Genomic DNA, 16,732 nt, shown 5'->3' with positions numbered 1-16,732 from the left:
GATAACCACGCGTGGGCACGATTCTCATGACACGGAACGGGTACGTCTATTTTAATTAGTTATTTACAAGCGGGAGCTGCTAATTCATATCACATTATTTGCAGAAGAGAACACGCCTCGTTCTCACAATGCAGAGCACTGAATGCCGACGCTTCGTGTACATTATCGCGGAGCTCGCATCTTGAAATTATGTGTACACATGACGAGACGAAGAAGACCGTTTCAAGATACTCTGCGCTGAATTGGAGCCCGCGAGTGAAATTAAAGCCGGCAGCAGCAATTGTCTCTCTTCATTTAAGTTGATCTCAGCAACCCTTTCTGCGCGCGCAAACTTTTAATTTCCCACTCGCAGTGAGCAAGGCCGAGGAAGCGGGGGCGCATTTTTTAATTGGGCAGCAGAGGGCGGACGGGTGGTCGTTACGATGCGACGCACCCGCTAATTGAGACTTCCATTTTACGACGGAATTCTTGTCATTTCTCAAACGAGGACCTCTTTGCATCGTGAAATATGCAATGAAAATAATAATAAAACACGGCCCTCCATATAAAACCTCTTTTGCATGCGGACGTGCTTTGAAAAAGTAAATTAAAATTCATGCTTCCTCCGAGTCTTGCGATTTCATCTGCAGCACTTTTCTTTGGATAAAAATTTCATTCAATTTTATGGTAAGGCCTGCTTATTGACATCTTCAACTCCTGTTTGCGGAAAATCGGCCCGAAATTTTTGGACCCAGATTTTTTAATAGATTCCTACCTATCAGTAGAGTTGATTGCACAAAGAAAAATGGGGGGTAGCGCCGATTATTCTTGAAATATGATTTTTTGAATTTTTACATTGCGTCTTATGGAAATTTTTGTTTTTGGTGATTAAAAAATAACTGCCCGAAATTTTTTGCTCAAAATTTCACAAAATGATAAGCGAATGACCCTAAACAGATTAGCAGAAAAAAATTTGAGGGTTCATGGGGCAAAAAATTAACATTGGGCATATGTGCGATCAAAAAAAACCTCCTTGGTACTCTTAGCATTGCAATAAGGAGTCCTTAATTAGTTTTATTTTCATAAAATGTGAATGAATAGGAGTAAATATAAAATTCAAATATTTGAGATCATCGCATTTTGACTTTTTTGATTGAGGATATTTACCCTGGCGTAAATTTTTGCTACGAAAATATCAATAATTTACAAAACAAGCAAAGTAATGACAACGATTCATAATTTACCCTCACAAATTATTAAAGAAACTTTAAAAATTGTGGTCAAAATTTTGGCAGAGCAAAATTTTATCTTGGCGGCTGTTGAGCAACGCTTGGCTACACATGCAGCGTCAACTTTTATGGCCGTGCTGCGACATTCTGAGGTAAAGTTCTGGTTGACACAGCGTTTGGCGCTGTCACTCACTCTCTCTCTCTCTCTTGCCATCCCGTTGAGAGAGAGACGAGCACAGATTCAGATTATCATACAACTTTTTTATTATTACTTCCAGCACTCTTCTCTTCTTGCAAGGAGCGAAATTCCTCCACTCACTTTTTTTTACGTCGCACTTTTACTCCGCCCGTCGACTCGTGTATATTTTTATATAACTGACGTTTGTATTTATTTGGCGGCGCTCAGGCAGCTGTCTGTCTCTTTCTCCACAGCGGGATGCTGTGGTGCTCTCGTTTGATTGACTCCGATGGATTTGTGCGCGCCTGTGTTTCGAGTGGGCTTTTGAGTGTGAGCAGGCAGCGCAGTTTTCGCACAAAAGCCGCCGATGCATTAGCGTGTGCAGAAAAAAAATGGAACGACGGGGGAAACAAAAAGGACGGTCGAGGATTTGCTTCTCCGCACACTCGAAAGGCGCGAAGTTTTTCCTCCGTGAAAGTACGCCGGGATTTTCGAGAGGTTTGGCGGGAACCGTGACATTTGTTGAGCTGCGTAATGGGGAACATAAAAAAAGCAGCTAGGGGATGGGATATTCCATTCAACCCCTGAACTGGTTTGGAAACTCGACAACTTTCAGCTGTAAATTCCGTGGAGAAATAGAAATTTAGAAAATTCAGATATTAAATCTATTTTAGTTGTTCGTAAGCAACAAAAGTGATAATTTGGAAATCTTTATTTATTAATTTACTATAAAAGTTCTTAATTCATTTATTGTTATTTTTTAAAAGACGAATATTTTGATTACAAACCAAAAGTATTCCATAAAGAATAATTTTCGTCACGTTTTGGGCAATTAATTGAATTAGTCGAGAGATGTGGTAGCTCAACCAGAAGCAAAGCATATATATTTACGCTGACAATGTGAGCTCAGCTATGAATTCAAAAGACAGTACGATTCCAGAATATGAATGATGAACGCGCTTTCCGTGGGCGAACAAAGAAAGAATCTGCCGAGTCTGCACACGGAGATTCGGCGCCGGTGTATGTGCGGAATTAGCAAAGTCAGATGTCAGGCACACCCACCCAGTTTTAAATGAGCCGAGCTCTGCAATATGAGCGGCGATGCTGGGATGTCGCAAAGCCAAAATTAATAATTCCAGTCTCGGCTGGCCCTGGTTGTCACCATTTGTGGCGGCGGCGGCGGGATTTCAGAATGTGCAGCTTAACACGCGGATGTATTTAATACGGACACAATTGGACTCATTATCTGGATCACGTCCCACCTCGCTCTATACAGTGCCATTTAATTTCTCTGATTGCTGATTTTGCTTATTCTCGTCGCTTCATTGAAATTGAAATCTACATAAACATAAAAAAAGGAATTGTATGAAATTATATCTGAATTTTAAATTATTTTATCACATTTTTTTTTATTAATTTGTTTAAATTTATGCAACCCGTTGGACAAAGGGAGATTTGTAAAGGGAAATTTTCATTAATCTGCCTCAATTGACCTGAATTCTGCCGAAAGTTGATCTCCATATGGCCTCCAAAAATTAATTGCTTTATAAGTGGGTGTATCCATCATCCGGGTGACGCGACCGAGACGTTGATTATAATAAAAGCCCGGCAATTTCATGCAACGGCGCGCGGTTTATTTTTATACCCAGCGTCAATTTTTCCATGAAATGTCCCCGGCCGATAATAAATGATTCGATCTTGCCCGCACGCAGAGGGATATCAAATTATATACAGCCCAGAGATGAATTCAATCAATGGGTGGCGTAAAGAGAAAAAACGGCACCCATCACTTCGATCAGCGGCACCGGCCGCCGATATAAAATGAACTGCACACATTTTTCGCAGCCTCTCTTTCTCTCCCAGAGCTGTAAATTCTCTTGAATAAAACGCACGTATGGGTTCGGCGACGCAGACTCCTCTCTCGTGTCATCAAAACACGTCTTGAATGCCTCCCAAATAACTGTGCGAGGCCAGGCGGCGCGCGGTATGAAAAATGATTTCCCTCTTTCTCTCTCTCCATGTGTGTGACATTTAGAAGGACTCTTTCTTCGTCGTCGTGCGCCGCGCAATGAAACGCCTTATTTCTCATTCTGCAGGGAGCCTCACTCTCATCATGATATGGGCGCGCTTCTTCTAAAACTACGGCCACCATAGCAACTGGCAGATGAAAAGGGACTGAAAAGGGTCCCTGTGCGTATTTTTAAGAAAGTGGAATTAAAGAGAACATATTAGGCATCCTAGCATGACTGCAGAACAAAATTGCAGATATTATTATGTATTATTAAAAATTTCATGTTTTTGTAAAATTTTAAATTGGAATAAATAAAATTCAAAAATCAATTATTTTTGTCAAAAAAAATATTCCAAAATGAGATTTTAGATAATATTAAAATGAAAATGAAAGAAAAACAATTAATATTTGATTAAAATGAATTTAAGAGAATTATATAAGAAAAACATGCATCTTTTTTATCCTAACTGATAGAAATTGCTTCAAATATTTTCAAACACCAACATATTTTCCTCTTTGGATCTCATTTTATGATTTTTCATGAATCCATGAAATTAAATTTTCTAATTCAAAATTATTTTTAAATAAAAGAAACATATTTCATTAATATTTCCGCCACATTGACACCTATTCAATGAAATAAGCAAATCTGAAATTACTTCTGTAATCGAAAGATTCAAATTACGGAGAGTTCCTGAACGATATGTCAAAAGTTCACGCTCTCCAATTTCGCATTAACAAAAGTTTTCTGACGAGCGCCACCATATTTTTTTTTACAGAGTTGTCGGCAGAGCAATTTCAATCTCGGATTAACTAATGAAACCCGCTCGCTTTCCAGAATTGAGCACTGTAATGCCACACGCGCCTTTTATTTATTTCGCAGTAATTATGCCGCGCGTCCCTCATTAAAAGTTGAAAACTTTTCATCCCGCTGCGCCCGGTTTGCTTTTAGCGGCAGAGCGTGCCAACTTTCCGGGCTCTCACTCACTCCTTTCTGATATACATTAATGCACGTCTGATCACGTGGGGATAATCCGCGGCACATTTATCTCATCGTTAGCAGCTCATCTATTTTCACCAGCGTGCAGTGAGAGCAGCAAATGGCGAGTGAACAAGTTGGCTCCGCCGAACAGGTAAACTCCATTACCGGCCACAATCCCTGGCGGCCTCGCCAGACAGTGCTAAATTTTAAAAGTGAATAAAACGGTATGTTCGCCCAAAAATCTGCACGCACTGCTGGTTTCGCAAAAGAGGAAATTTTTGTTTGGGTTTTTCTACCGTAAATTAGAAGTTTCAGCCGGACTCTCGAGTTAGAGAGAGAAACTCGTGGGCCAACTTTAATGTGGTTTGGAAGGAAAGTTTTGGTTGACTTTGCCAAAAGTTTCGAGGGTACTTTTTATTTAAAACTGCGGTTCTTCGGCGCAGCACAAACAAACTCACGAAGTTGAAGATTTGCAGAAATTTCTGCGTTCCTATTCGGACTAATTAGTTTTGGTGAAATATTAAATTATTAAAATTAACAATTAAATTATTTTTTTAATTTCATTATTAATCGATCCATTTCCATAAAATTATTTTGTGAAATTATAAGTAATTATTGTATTTTAAAATATTATATTAAAGTCAAAAGATGAAAAAAGAAAATAAAAAATATTAATTAAGCACCTAATTGACAAGATTCCGCATTCCAGTTTGCGTCTGGTATCCGTATTAAAACGAACTTATCAAAATAAGCTGCCTGTTGAGATTAAGACATTAAGAACCGGCCGGTAACCGTCGCGGTATCTCATTAATTTCGTTTTCCTCGCGCGCGGACAACACCTGCCGCCCGTCTAATTTTGTGATAATTACACGAGGCTAACACGTAGCCGCGCCGATAAGCTGCCGTCAAGGCACACAAACAGCATAGAATAAAATAAAAACAAAACGGGAAGCTGCGTGTATCACTGATGTCTTCTAAATTACCTGTCGCACCTGCCGCCGAATAAAATAATTAGCCTAAAGACAGACGGCGTGCAAAGATTCCCTTTCTTTTTTGCTAATTTGCAAACACGCAAAAAATTCGGAGAGCTGCGAGGCAAAAATTCTCTTACGTTATTATATTCGCGTGCTATAGAAGAAGTGCTCCTTGTAAAACGGCAGAAATGGTAGAATCGTTTTTTACCTGCGAACAAATGAAGCAATCACATGAGATTATTTTATATAGGAAATGCTGTCAGCTGGAATGAAATTGGGAGAAATTATAGGGTACGGGCGGATGATTATATAATATATAGGAGCGGAGCAGCAAAACAGATGGCTCGTCCCAAACACCTTAATAATGTCTTGGCCGCGTGTAAAACTTTTTACTCTCCTCTATGTATGAGCGCGGCGAATGACTTAATTATATTTCCACAAACCAGATGCGTACAAGAGAGAAGCGGACGCAGGAAAAAAATGAAAACAAATTGGCCAGATCAATGGAAGTATTTTATGATGTGGTGCCATAAAAGTTATAATTTGCATAAATTTATAGTAATAAGAGATACACATGATGGTGATGTAAGAAGAAAAAATAACAAGTTTATTGATTTATTAAAAAGGTTCATTCACCTCCGTAAATTAAAATTACACTGCAAATTATAAAATTTAAATTTCACCAGAAATCAACCATTATCATAAAATTAAAATGTGGATCATCAATGTAACTTGCTTTACACTTTTGATTTAATACTTGTAGAATTTTCATTTTTATAAAGAGGTTGTTGTGTTTGATTAGTAATAATTAATAAAAAAACAGATTTTATCCTCCATGGAAAACTAATCAGAAAAATGTTTTTGTCATAAGCAACACAAAGCTATTTTCATTTCACTGAAATTGATTTTCTTCCTTGCCCTATTTCAAAGGCCCTGTCTTTCCCGGAAACAATAAAGCTTCCGCGAGAGCTTGGAAAAAAACTGGCCCCGAAAATAAAAACAGCAGCCGCCGCTCTTCTTTATCGAATTAATATGTCAGCTGAAATTCCGCCAGCATTTTTCCAGCTCTGGGAACAAACTTGTCGACGAAAGACGGCGGGAAAGTTTTGTGTCAGTGCGCGGCGAAAAAAAGGAAAGGGTTGGCGGAAATTATATTTGTTGCCAATCTGAGAAAACATGCAGAAGGCAAATAATAAGAAAGAAGCCCCGCACTGACTGCGGGAAATTTCAATTACGAACCGCAATAATGATTGCCAATAAAACTTTGCTCGCGACGTCAAAAGCGGCTTCTGATTGACTGACGTCTCATCTGAATAAGTCCCTTGATAAATAATGCTCAACACCAACGCGAGTGACGTGTGAGAGCGACGCGGAAAAGCGGCGAAAATCGACGGCGAAGACATCTTTGGAATCGAGATCTGAAGGCGAGATTCAATTGGCGCGTAATTTATGCCAGGCACATGTTTGGCTTGCAAAGTCACGACAAGAATTATTTGAGGCGGAGAGAGGAGAGCAATAAACAATATGCCAAAGTTAAATAAACGAATATAAAAATAGTTTATGACATGGATAATTTTAAGCAACAAATTTTTTTTTTAAATATAAATCAAATTGTTCTATGTAATTTTAGCTTGTTTTACTAAATTTTATTTAATTAATTATCCGTTTAGAGTGACTTATAATTTAATCGTTATCAATAAAAAACAGCTATTTTAATAATTAATATTTTTATTATTAATTATTTATCAAATTAAAAATAATTTCTATGAAATGATTTTCTTATTAACGTATATTTTTTAATTTTTTTTTTAATTTTCTATTCTAGGTAAAACTACATCCAATTAAATTGTGAAATAAGTACTTTTTTTTAAAAAAAAAAATCGGAAAATTTAGTATTACATAAGTACACAATATGCTTCAATATTATATCTAATGAATCACAGAATAAACGTTTTGTCTAGATCAATGAAGCTTTTGTCTGCATGTTCACATTACTGTATTTTGAGTTAAAATAATACACTATAATCTTATATTTATTATTAAATCGTTCATATTTATAGAATATTAAATCAATGCATGTCAAATGACGTAAAAGTTTATTAGAAAATTTATTAAATCTTGTTAAAATTGCTTATTGAATTAAATAAATATATAAAAATTGTAAGTTACGTGTGAGGAAAGCAATTAGAAAAGTGTCTGCGGTTTGAATGAGGAAATGCTGATTTTTGTGATACCCTTCTTGAGCCAGACACGCTCAAAATATTTGCAAAACCCCGAAAATGACATACGTGGGTTTGCAACTTTTTGCATATATTTATTCAGCACAACGAGTGTGCGTGAGTGACGACGAAATTTTGGCAATTTTCGGGCCGCACACGCGAAACTTGAGGAATATTTTCGAGTCAGCCAGCCGGCTTACCTTATATATCTCTGCAGCTATTATTATGCAAATTGCCGCAGCATCTCCCTCGTCGCCGAGTATTATGGTGAAAATACATGCATATTTATTTAGCCTGTGTATGGAGAGGGTGTGCATGCACGGCTTGTTTGCATAGCCGAGCAGCATTTTGGCTAATGTCTCTTGCACCACTTTATTGTCTGCTTCGGAGTTTAATTTATATTCTAATTAGATATCATGCAGCGTGCATGCATTACCTATTTAGGGCCACTATCTATTCGCCGGAGTCACGCCAGTTTGAAAATCAAACAGCCGGGAATGGCAATTACCTAATAGAAAATGTACACACAGCGCTTTAGTCATGAGTAATGCTGACGACAAGATAATTGCAAGTGATAAGGCTTATCTCGATATACATAAGACCTTATTTATGCAAACCGATTCTAATGGACACACGTTTCTTCCAATTTTGACTTTTATATAGATGGATTAACAATGTTCAAAAGAATTTTAAGTGGATTCAGAAACTGAGCGAGAAAACCAATGCTCGGAAAACGAATAGAAATGTCCAAAATTTCAACTTTTAATTGGAAATTTTAATTATTTTTAAAGCAGATTAAAATTACTGTTTTAAAAATAATTAATACTTCCACTTGAAAAACAAAAATTAAGACAAGCGGCAGCACCCTGAACATGACTAGGATCATGATTTCGCTATTTGGCAATGTTGTTGCTATATTTATTTATTTAAATTTATTCTCCATTCGATACAGTCATGAGTCATGAATACACAAAAAAAGAACTATGCATAAGAAATATAGAAAAAGCTGAAAATATTTTTTGGAATTGAATCAAATTTTTAGTCAAAAATGTCTTCTTTAAGATAATAAATGTATAAGTTTATAATTAATTTTATAAAGAAATCGACTTAATTTATAATTTTAAAATTATGTCAAACATGGCATTGGAACTTTCATATTAAAAATTAAACCCATCAGAAAATATAATTATAGGACTTGTTTTAATTAAAATATATGGCTGTATTAATTGCAAGCAACTCTATATCAAATTATCTCTCCACAGAGCTGAGATAATCCCATATGATCCAATTACAAAACAAGAAGTTGATTAAATATGAATTGATTTTGCTCATTACGCAGGTGGAGTTGTAGCGAATGGTTTGCTGATTAGCTCGATACATTTTGTTTAGATGTGCAATATATACCGTGGGCGCAGTGCCACAATCTGGTCAGCATCATGTAAAGGACGCACACAGTATGTTGATTCACATTATTTGCGCTCGCGTTGTTTCCGACCGCGTGTTGTTGCGGCGTGTCATGCGATTCGCGCTTGATTGATGCCAAATTTTGATTGCGACGCCGAGCTAATTAATAATTATACGAAGCACCGAACGATTTGTACTTGCAATTACTCATTATATTTCCATACTACACGCGGTCGTGCGCCGGCAGCCTCCGCGGTAATTACACACTTCGCTTGTTATAATACGATCTGATTGGTTATGTTTTACTTTGTTAAAGGATAGTCTGCTGATTCAATTTGCTTTACACTCGGAGTTCAATTAAATATCCTATAATATGAAGGGAAAAATATATTTATAAATAAATCTATTAATCCGCTTTTGCTTTGTATATAAATTAATTGAATTTATTACAAATTAATCGATGCCTGGAGGTTATGATAATATTTCCTGATGTATTTTATTTATACAAGCGTTTGAAGATTAAATTTGTTCTATAATTTATAAAAACACTGAACGTAGACGATTCAAAAGTATTAATAAATTAAGAGTTTTATAAGAATTAAAATTTAGATTCCAAAAGATTTGCATATGACTTTTCATACCCCTTGTTGAAAGTGTCGTCATCAGCTGTGTTAACAACAAAATTTAAATTAGAAAGGGAGGCGAGAGAATGTTGCGTGTAAAGTTCATTATTTGCAGTGCGGTCGGACGCGAAGTCATGACTACTATATTGCCTTTTTTGTGCAGTGGCAGAAACCAACAGCTAAATTAATCCTACAGCCGGGAAATCTGCCGCATTCAGGGACACCCGGCCCTGTCCCCCAGTCCAACGCAAAAAGCCCCAGGGGCGAAAGATAGGGGTGCGTGTGCGTCACGTCAGCCACGGCTTGGATAAATATAAGTCGGCGGCGCTGCTTTGTCATTAAAATTAGAGGTGAGAGGCGGCATTGCGCGTTCGATCGCATCTTTTTTTCTAACCCTGCGGTTTGGAAGCCGCGTAAGTGGATTTGCTCACTTTTTGATATACCTATAGGCGGGGGGTATAATAAAAATGTCAGTTTGCACGCGAGATGATCAACAATCGTAAAAAATAAAACATCTGCCTCTCGCTTTCGTCTACCGCGTGTGTGATTCGCGGCATCAATTACATCTTTATTATCGCATCGTCGGCGGTATTCATAATATCTATCCACTGTATCGTGTCTCATTTACACAGTATTTGATTAAGAATTCTAAGTAAATAAGAATTGAAATTTTTATACAAATACAATGAAATTTTTATCTACCAAGAATATCAGATATTTTATATTTTAATTTTACAATTCTTCAAGTTAATCTAAAATTATTCCTGTTTTTGGTACAAACACATAAAAATAATAACTACTATTATTTTAAATTGAAATAGTTTAGTTGCAAAGTGTCTTTATTGATTGTATCAGAAGGCAATTGCTGCCCAGGTACATCATACATACATTCAAATAAAATTATCAATTTACATAATAGAGAGGAAAATCATCTTAAAAAGAAAAAATTCACATTGATCAAAAGATATTACATCAATTGCATATTTAACAATGACAATAAAGTGAGTTTACCAATTTGATTTTCAGATAATAAATAGAGTATAATTATCGATAAATAAATACGCATATGTATTTTTATAAATTGAGCAAATAATACTTTTTGCATAACCAGCAGACATTATTATTTGAGATAAATAGCATCGCCATCAAAGTTTTACTCACAAATTATAAAAAAAAAAACATTTTCCCCCCGAATAATTGTAAAGTTTATTTCATTTTGAGATCATATCCAATTTTAAATAAGACACTTGCTATACAATCTAATCCGTATACCGTAATTTTGTACTTGTTCCTTTATATTTTGCAATCTGTCAGTCACGATTAAGACATCAAGACCAACATTGACGCCCCCGGCCATCATATTAGCCTCTGGAGGCGGCAGCTGCTCTTTCGAGGTATTTTTTGTTGCATTTCATGTTAGCGCAAAATCTAATTTTTGTTATTTTATTACAGCATTTTGTGTGTATCGCGAGTGAGGCGCTACTTTGATTGAAGGCCTGATATCGAAATAATAACTCAATTTCCTGCGGCCGCATTTACATACGTACATGTTGGGCCAATTATGGTGATTAAGTCATTAAGTTCCCCGGTCTGCGATCGCATGCATGCCTTTTGACGACGGGCCGCGTAACAAGACGCACATCACAAAAACACGCGCCGCGTTTATCAAAACAAAAACAGATGAAACAACTCGGTTTGATGAGAATTAGCATTTTTTGGTCGTTTGTCTTCCTGCAGCGCTCTCATTTGACTCATTAGGAAAATTGAGCGTTTTTTTCCCCCCGAAAAACAGTAATTATTTCAATTTATCTCCTGCACAGACTGGCAGCGATGCAAATACAATTCCCGCAGTACGCTTTCGATCACAAGTTTAAATGTAATTCAAAGTTGTTTTTAAATTAAAAGTCCAATCTGTTTCATTAAATAAAAAACAGGATGAACAGGAATGGCAAACTTTTTGCATAAATCATGCAGACTGCAGCAGCAGATATGCATCGCTTGGCCAAGCAAAACTATCGGCAAAGTTTTGCAGCAGGAAAAAAATCATTTTTCCGCACCGTTCAATATGTAAATTTACGTTGATAAATTTTGCCGATATCGGTACGCGGCAGCGCTTCGCCGGTAAAAAGAACAACACTTATTTTGCAGTTATTCAAATGCATCGAGGACAGTTATATAGAATCGGCAGGCGAATATATACATTTTTGTATTCAGAGCAGATATGCAAATTGGCTCTTCTCTGGCTGGTGGAACATAAATCTGGACGAGCGATTTGCATTTCAGCAGCGTGGCAACAAAGCAATATATTTTTTTTAACCATCGAGCTGGCGAAATGGACGCTATTGCATTTGATTTACATTTGAAATCAATTCAAGTAATTCAAAAGTGCCAATTTGGTCAAAATTATTTCATGCGCTTTTAATTGACATGATTAATGTTAAAAATATTGAAATTTATTAATAATTTGTTAGATAATTTTCAGAATAATTAAATTTGGCGTTTTCTTTTGAAAATGAAAATTTGAACACAGTGGAACACAGTTTTTGTTGAAACATAGAAATAAAAATAATAATTGACAATTTCATAAATAAAAAATTACAAACATTCTCAACTGAAAAAAAATAGAAACTTAAATTTATATAAAAATTGAGTTTACAAGTTTTAATTTAACTAAGTAATTTTAGATACTGCGAATTAATATTCAGTTTGAACTTTTTTTTTAAATGATTTAAATTATCAATTAATTTAATTTGGAATGTGCAGCCGTAATTAAATATTTGATTATTTTTCAAGTGTCATACAGTCAAATTGATGCGCTCATCCCTATAGGCCTACTCACAAGGCCAGGGTAATTTTATTTGCCGAACTAATTTAGACCATTAGGGCCAGTGGCGGCGGCGGTTCACCATTCCACGAGGCGAGAGTTTGAAGGCAAAGTTGTGCAATTCTCGGGGCAAACGAATTGCTCTCGGTACACGAGACGTGCAATTAAGTGTAATAAGATAGGAGGATTACATCACACAGGGCTATAACTTCATTAGACCTGTTGAGAGGCTGCATTTAGTCATTTAATTTAACTTTGCGGCGCTCAGCAACTACACAAAAGTGCTTTGGAAAATTTCTCCGGCGAGAGCAACTTTCCTTCGCACAACATGAGTGCGCCAAAGCTGCACTGCGGATTACTCCTCGCAACACCACTCTCTTGTAAATTAATTAGCACTCTGGAAAAATATAGCCTAGGACGATACAAACTTCTTCCACTCTTGTGCGAACAAAAGGCTTTGTGCCTCACTGGCTTCCCTTCAACAATGCTCCGATTTTGCTTTCCTTTTTTTTAATAAAAAGCCAGGACGAACAAGTATGGCTGCGCGAAATGCAAATTGAGACAATGATAATAATAAGAGGGGGTTGCTGGAGTCTGGGCATCAGGATTCGAGGCACGTTTCCAAAAATTCCTCTGCCGGCCGCGCGGCTAATGCTCTGCACTGTTTTGTGAAATATTCTTTCCCACCAGAAGCTTCAGCATATATACAAGGAGAGACCGCGCGTGAATTTGTAATGGGACAAAGCATAGCAATAGGACGACTGCTGCTGGCGAGAAAATGCAACTCCCCTGGGTGCAATTTGCATAACTCGGCTCCCAGACGCACAAGTGGCTCGTCAAAATCCAGCGGACTTTTTGACTCATTGTCACTGTTGGTTGGTGTGGAGTGAAAAAAAAATTGAGAAAATGAAGCAAAAAAATATTAAATAGAATATTTCATTTTATTTTTAATATAATTTTTAAAAATACTTCACAAATCTGACCTTCCCCTACCCCAACCAAATCCACATCCTTTCTTAATCTTTTTTCTCTCTTTTAGTTTTCAGCTTTGTTTGTCATCATCGCGTGGACCTAAATTAAGGATATGCCAGCAAAAAATGATGATTTTTTTTAAATAAAGTTGAACCCAAAAATAAAAAATTAATTGGGTGGTGCCTTCTGTACCACCAATAAAGGGCACAGGCCGACAAGACTTTGTCTTGGCCTGACCCTATTAATAATAAAAAAATTTAGAAGACACTTTTTAATAAAACTTAAATTTGCTTGCAATTTTATTTATATAATTTAAAATTATATTAAATTATATTCCAATAATAGTAGTTTAGGATCGACGTTTGGGTCCATCGTAGAGAAAGTCATCTCTTAATTTTTAGAGTGTTTCAGAAAAGACATCTGCTTTTTAAAATTTTCGTAATTGATTTAAATATAGAAGTAGATATAATAAAAATAAAATAGTATAAAATTTCTGGTGCTTATCCATAAAATACATTATAATGCATAATCAGGAAATAAGCAAATTAGCAACCTGATAATAAAATATAAAATGTAATTCGCCGATTATTTCAGAATTTACAACAACTGTAGTTATGACTGAAATGACTGGGCTTACTGGAGTACAATATACAGAGAGGTTTTTGCTGGTGAAAGGGGTTCGGTTCATGCTGCTCTGATAGACAATATCGACGGCGGTGTTGCGGGTCGGGGTGGAGTGCGTGCGTTTTATTGCAGGACGCCTCGGGGGCCGAGACGTGGAAGGGTTTTCAAGTGCAATTGAACATGCAAATGAGGATCATGGAAATTCACACGCCTGTAGCGCGAGAAAGAGATTGCGTCAAAGTGATACAAAATCAAATTAGTGCAGCGCGCCGGCGAAATGGGCCTAACTGCCTCTGTCGGTGGATAAAAGTGCCGATGACGTGCCCGCCGCCGTCTCGCCCCGAAAATGCTGATGCGACTTCAAATTCACGATTAAATTGTTAACTCGCGCTCTTCTGATTGGATTCCTGCCACCGCCGAAGCTATTGCTGCTGGATCGGCGGAATTCGCACACATAACACATTAAATTTCGCCGGCGCCATTATTTTATGCAAATGAAGTGGATCCGTTTTGCGAAAGCGAAAGAGAGAGGAGTCGGAGAGCGCCGATCATTAGAAGCCCCTCAAGGTACATATTCATTCGACGACCGTATTTGGCGATGAGAGGGAGTTTTTTATGCGCGCAATGATCGGTTCAACGACCGATCGTTTCGAGTTATTATTATTTCAAGTAATAAGAAGTGCCTGATAAAAGTGACCAGTAAAATTAATTTGTCATTAATAATCTTTTTTTAATATCCAATTTGTTTTACAAAATTTTGTAAGAAAAATTAATTTCCTTATTAAAATAAATCTTAAATTTTTAATAAAATAAAAAATGTTAAAATAAAACCAGACCTTTTCGTGATGGTAGATTTTGATGATTACTTCCATGTGCACATCAGAACGGATTTTCCAACACTCGGGCACAGCAAAATCACTCTATCGATAGAAATGAACTCTCGCTTTTACAGGCACGCACAGAGCAGCGGAAAGATCTTCTCCTCTCGGATCTCGAAACAAGACTGGTCCGTCCGCGGCTCGTTTTCTCTCTCAAACCGATCAGACGAGCAAGCGAGAGAGAGGAGGGGGCGGCCGAGGACCTGAGTGCGTTGCCATAAATTATTTTTCTCAGGTCCACCAGCCTCCCTGAGCGCTGCCTGTGATCTGGCGGGGACAAAGGCACCCCCTGGGGCGCAACACAGACTCCGACAGGGGTGCCAACACAAAGCCTGCGCGCACCTGAGCATGTGTGAAAAGCCAGGAATGTTATTATTGCGCGCACATTTCATCTCACCGCAAATAGGGACATCAACCGCGAGGAAATTTACAGCCGAACATTACATTACTCAGGGTGTGGGGGGACATTTGTCCCTTCAACCCGGATTCTTTATTTCATTTCCAGCCACACGCATTTTTCCACAATTGACGGCGGCGGCGAGTTTTTTGCTTTGATCCATTCTTCGGCGGACTTTTGGAAGTAAGCCGCGCTTCTGATTTTAATGGTTAAGTGGTTTTCCCAGCAGCGTGACTGTATCAGTGTGTGGCGGGAGGAAGCACACTTGCTTCACTTTGTTATTGGATTTGGAGGGAATTATGTCACCGTTTATTTTTCGGACCGAGGATTACACGTTTCACATTCGATTATAGAGACGAGCTTTTTTAAATTACAGGAGGCAATTGTACGAAAGAGTTAAATGACAATTTAACGCGCGTTACACTCCCCGCTTTTCAGCATTGAATAACGTTTCCATTTGAGATGTAATCCACATTGTGATATGTGATTGTATGAGAGACGAGATTTGTCCTCGCCTATCGTACAAGAGCGATTAAATTTTTTCTTCTATTAATTAATTTAATTTTTTCTACTCACACAATGTTACATGAATAATATTAAAATATATGAAAATCGAATGTATTAAGATCGGAGCTCATGGGACAAAATCGGCTGTTAATAAAAAAGAAAAAAATTAGAAAAAAAATGAATTGCTTCACAAGATTTTTTTTATTTTTTTTTTTTACCATTTTATGATATTTTGATTAGACTTCTTCCTTTTTTTAAATCAAACATTAAAAATTTAATTAAAATAATGCAAATATAATTCCATATTAACATGATTCGCTCCTTTTTTACACATACACCGCCATATTTACATGGGACACAATTTTCTTGTTTTATTTTCGCCTTAGGAGAAAAAGATAGAGCGCAGGAATATTTTTTTTCACTTTCATCTTGAAATCTAGTGTCACTTCCTCATTGGAGAAGAGGCATCCAAATGTCAGAAAATTCGCCTTTTCTCCGGTTTTCCCTCGTGCTTGTGAAGCATTTTTCTCACCCAGCGGCATTTCTTTTCGCAAGCTCTGTAGGTTCTAGGTTAAGAGTCGCAGTCTGCAGTTTGACAACATCTTCTTTTGCCAGAGTTGAGAAAATATATAGGGCAGGCACAAGCATTTTTTTTCTTTTTGGGAAAATGCTATGTGTACATAGAGCTTTGGGATCACGCGGAGGGCATAGTGAGAGAAATCTGCTGATGTTTGAACTGTCAATAAGGCGCATTGAGACGTTTTAGCAAGCGAGTGCGAGAGTCAAATTTTCGAGACCCAACGACGACGTGCTGGTGGTCTTATTTCACCCGGCCAAGAATGCGCGGCAAATGTTTGCTTAGGCGAGTGAGTGCTTTTTTTTCATTTTATTTGCTCCTCCCGAGAACTTCTCACGTCGCAGAAAAGGACAT

General features: G+C 37.2%; 1 protein-coding gene across 4 annotated transcripts in view; it reads right to left on the bottom strand.

The window, feature by feature from the left end:
* LOC132195391 (uncharacterized) overlaps positions 1-16,732 on the bottom strand; it is a 123,053-nt gene that overhangs the window by 44,992 nt on the left and 61,329 nt on the right. For 2 of the 4 annotated variants that reach the window (XM_059617347.1, XM_059617346.1), the window contains one exon: positions 5,491-5,561. The exons of 1 other annotated variant lie outside the window; for it this stretch is intronic. Coding sequence is in view for 1 of the 3 variants with exons in the window: in XM_059617344.1 (XP_059473327.1) it covers positions 14,856-14,891 (36 nt within the window). In the remaining 2 variants the exon portion in view is untranslated. Of the gene's footprint in view, positions 1-5,490; positions 5,562-14,855; positions 15,002-16,732 lie in introns of those variants that run through there. One more of the 4 variants, XM_059617344.1, reaches the window with a different exon arrangement.

Source organism: Neocloeon triangulifer, unplaced genomic scaffold (genome assembly GCF_031216515.1).
Source record: "Neocloeon triangulifer isolate White Clay Creek 2 clone unplaced genomic scaffold, ASM3121651v1 ptg000009l, whole genome shotgun sequence".
Classification (NCBI taxonomy): Eukaryota; Metazoa; Arthropoda; class Insecta; order Ephemeroptera; family Baetidae; genus Neocloeon; species Neocloeon triangulifer.
The sequence above is the reverse complement of the archived record's forward strand: the minus strand, read 5'-3'. Positions and strand labels throughout refer to the sequence as shown.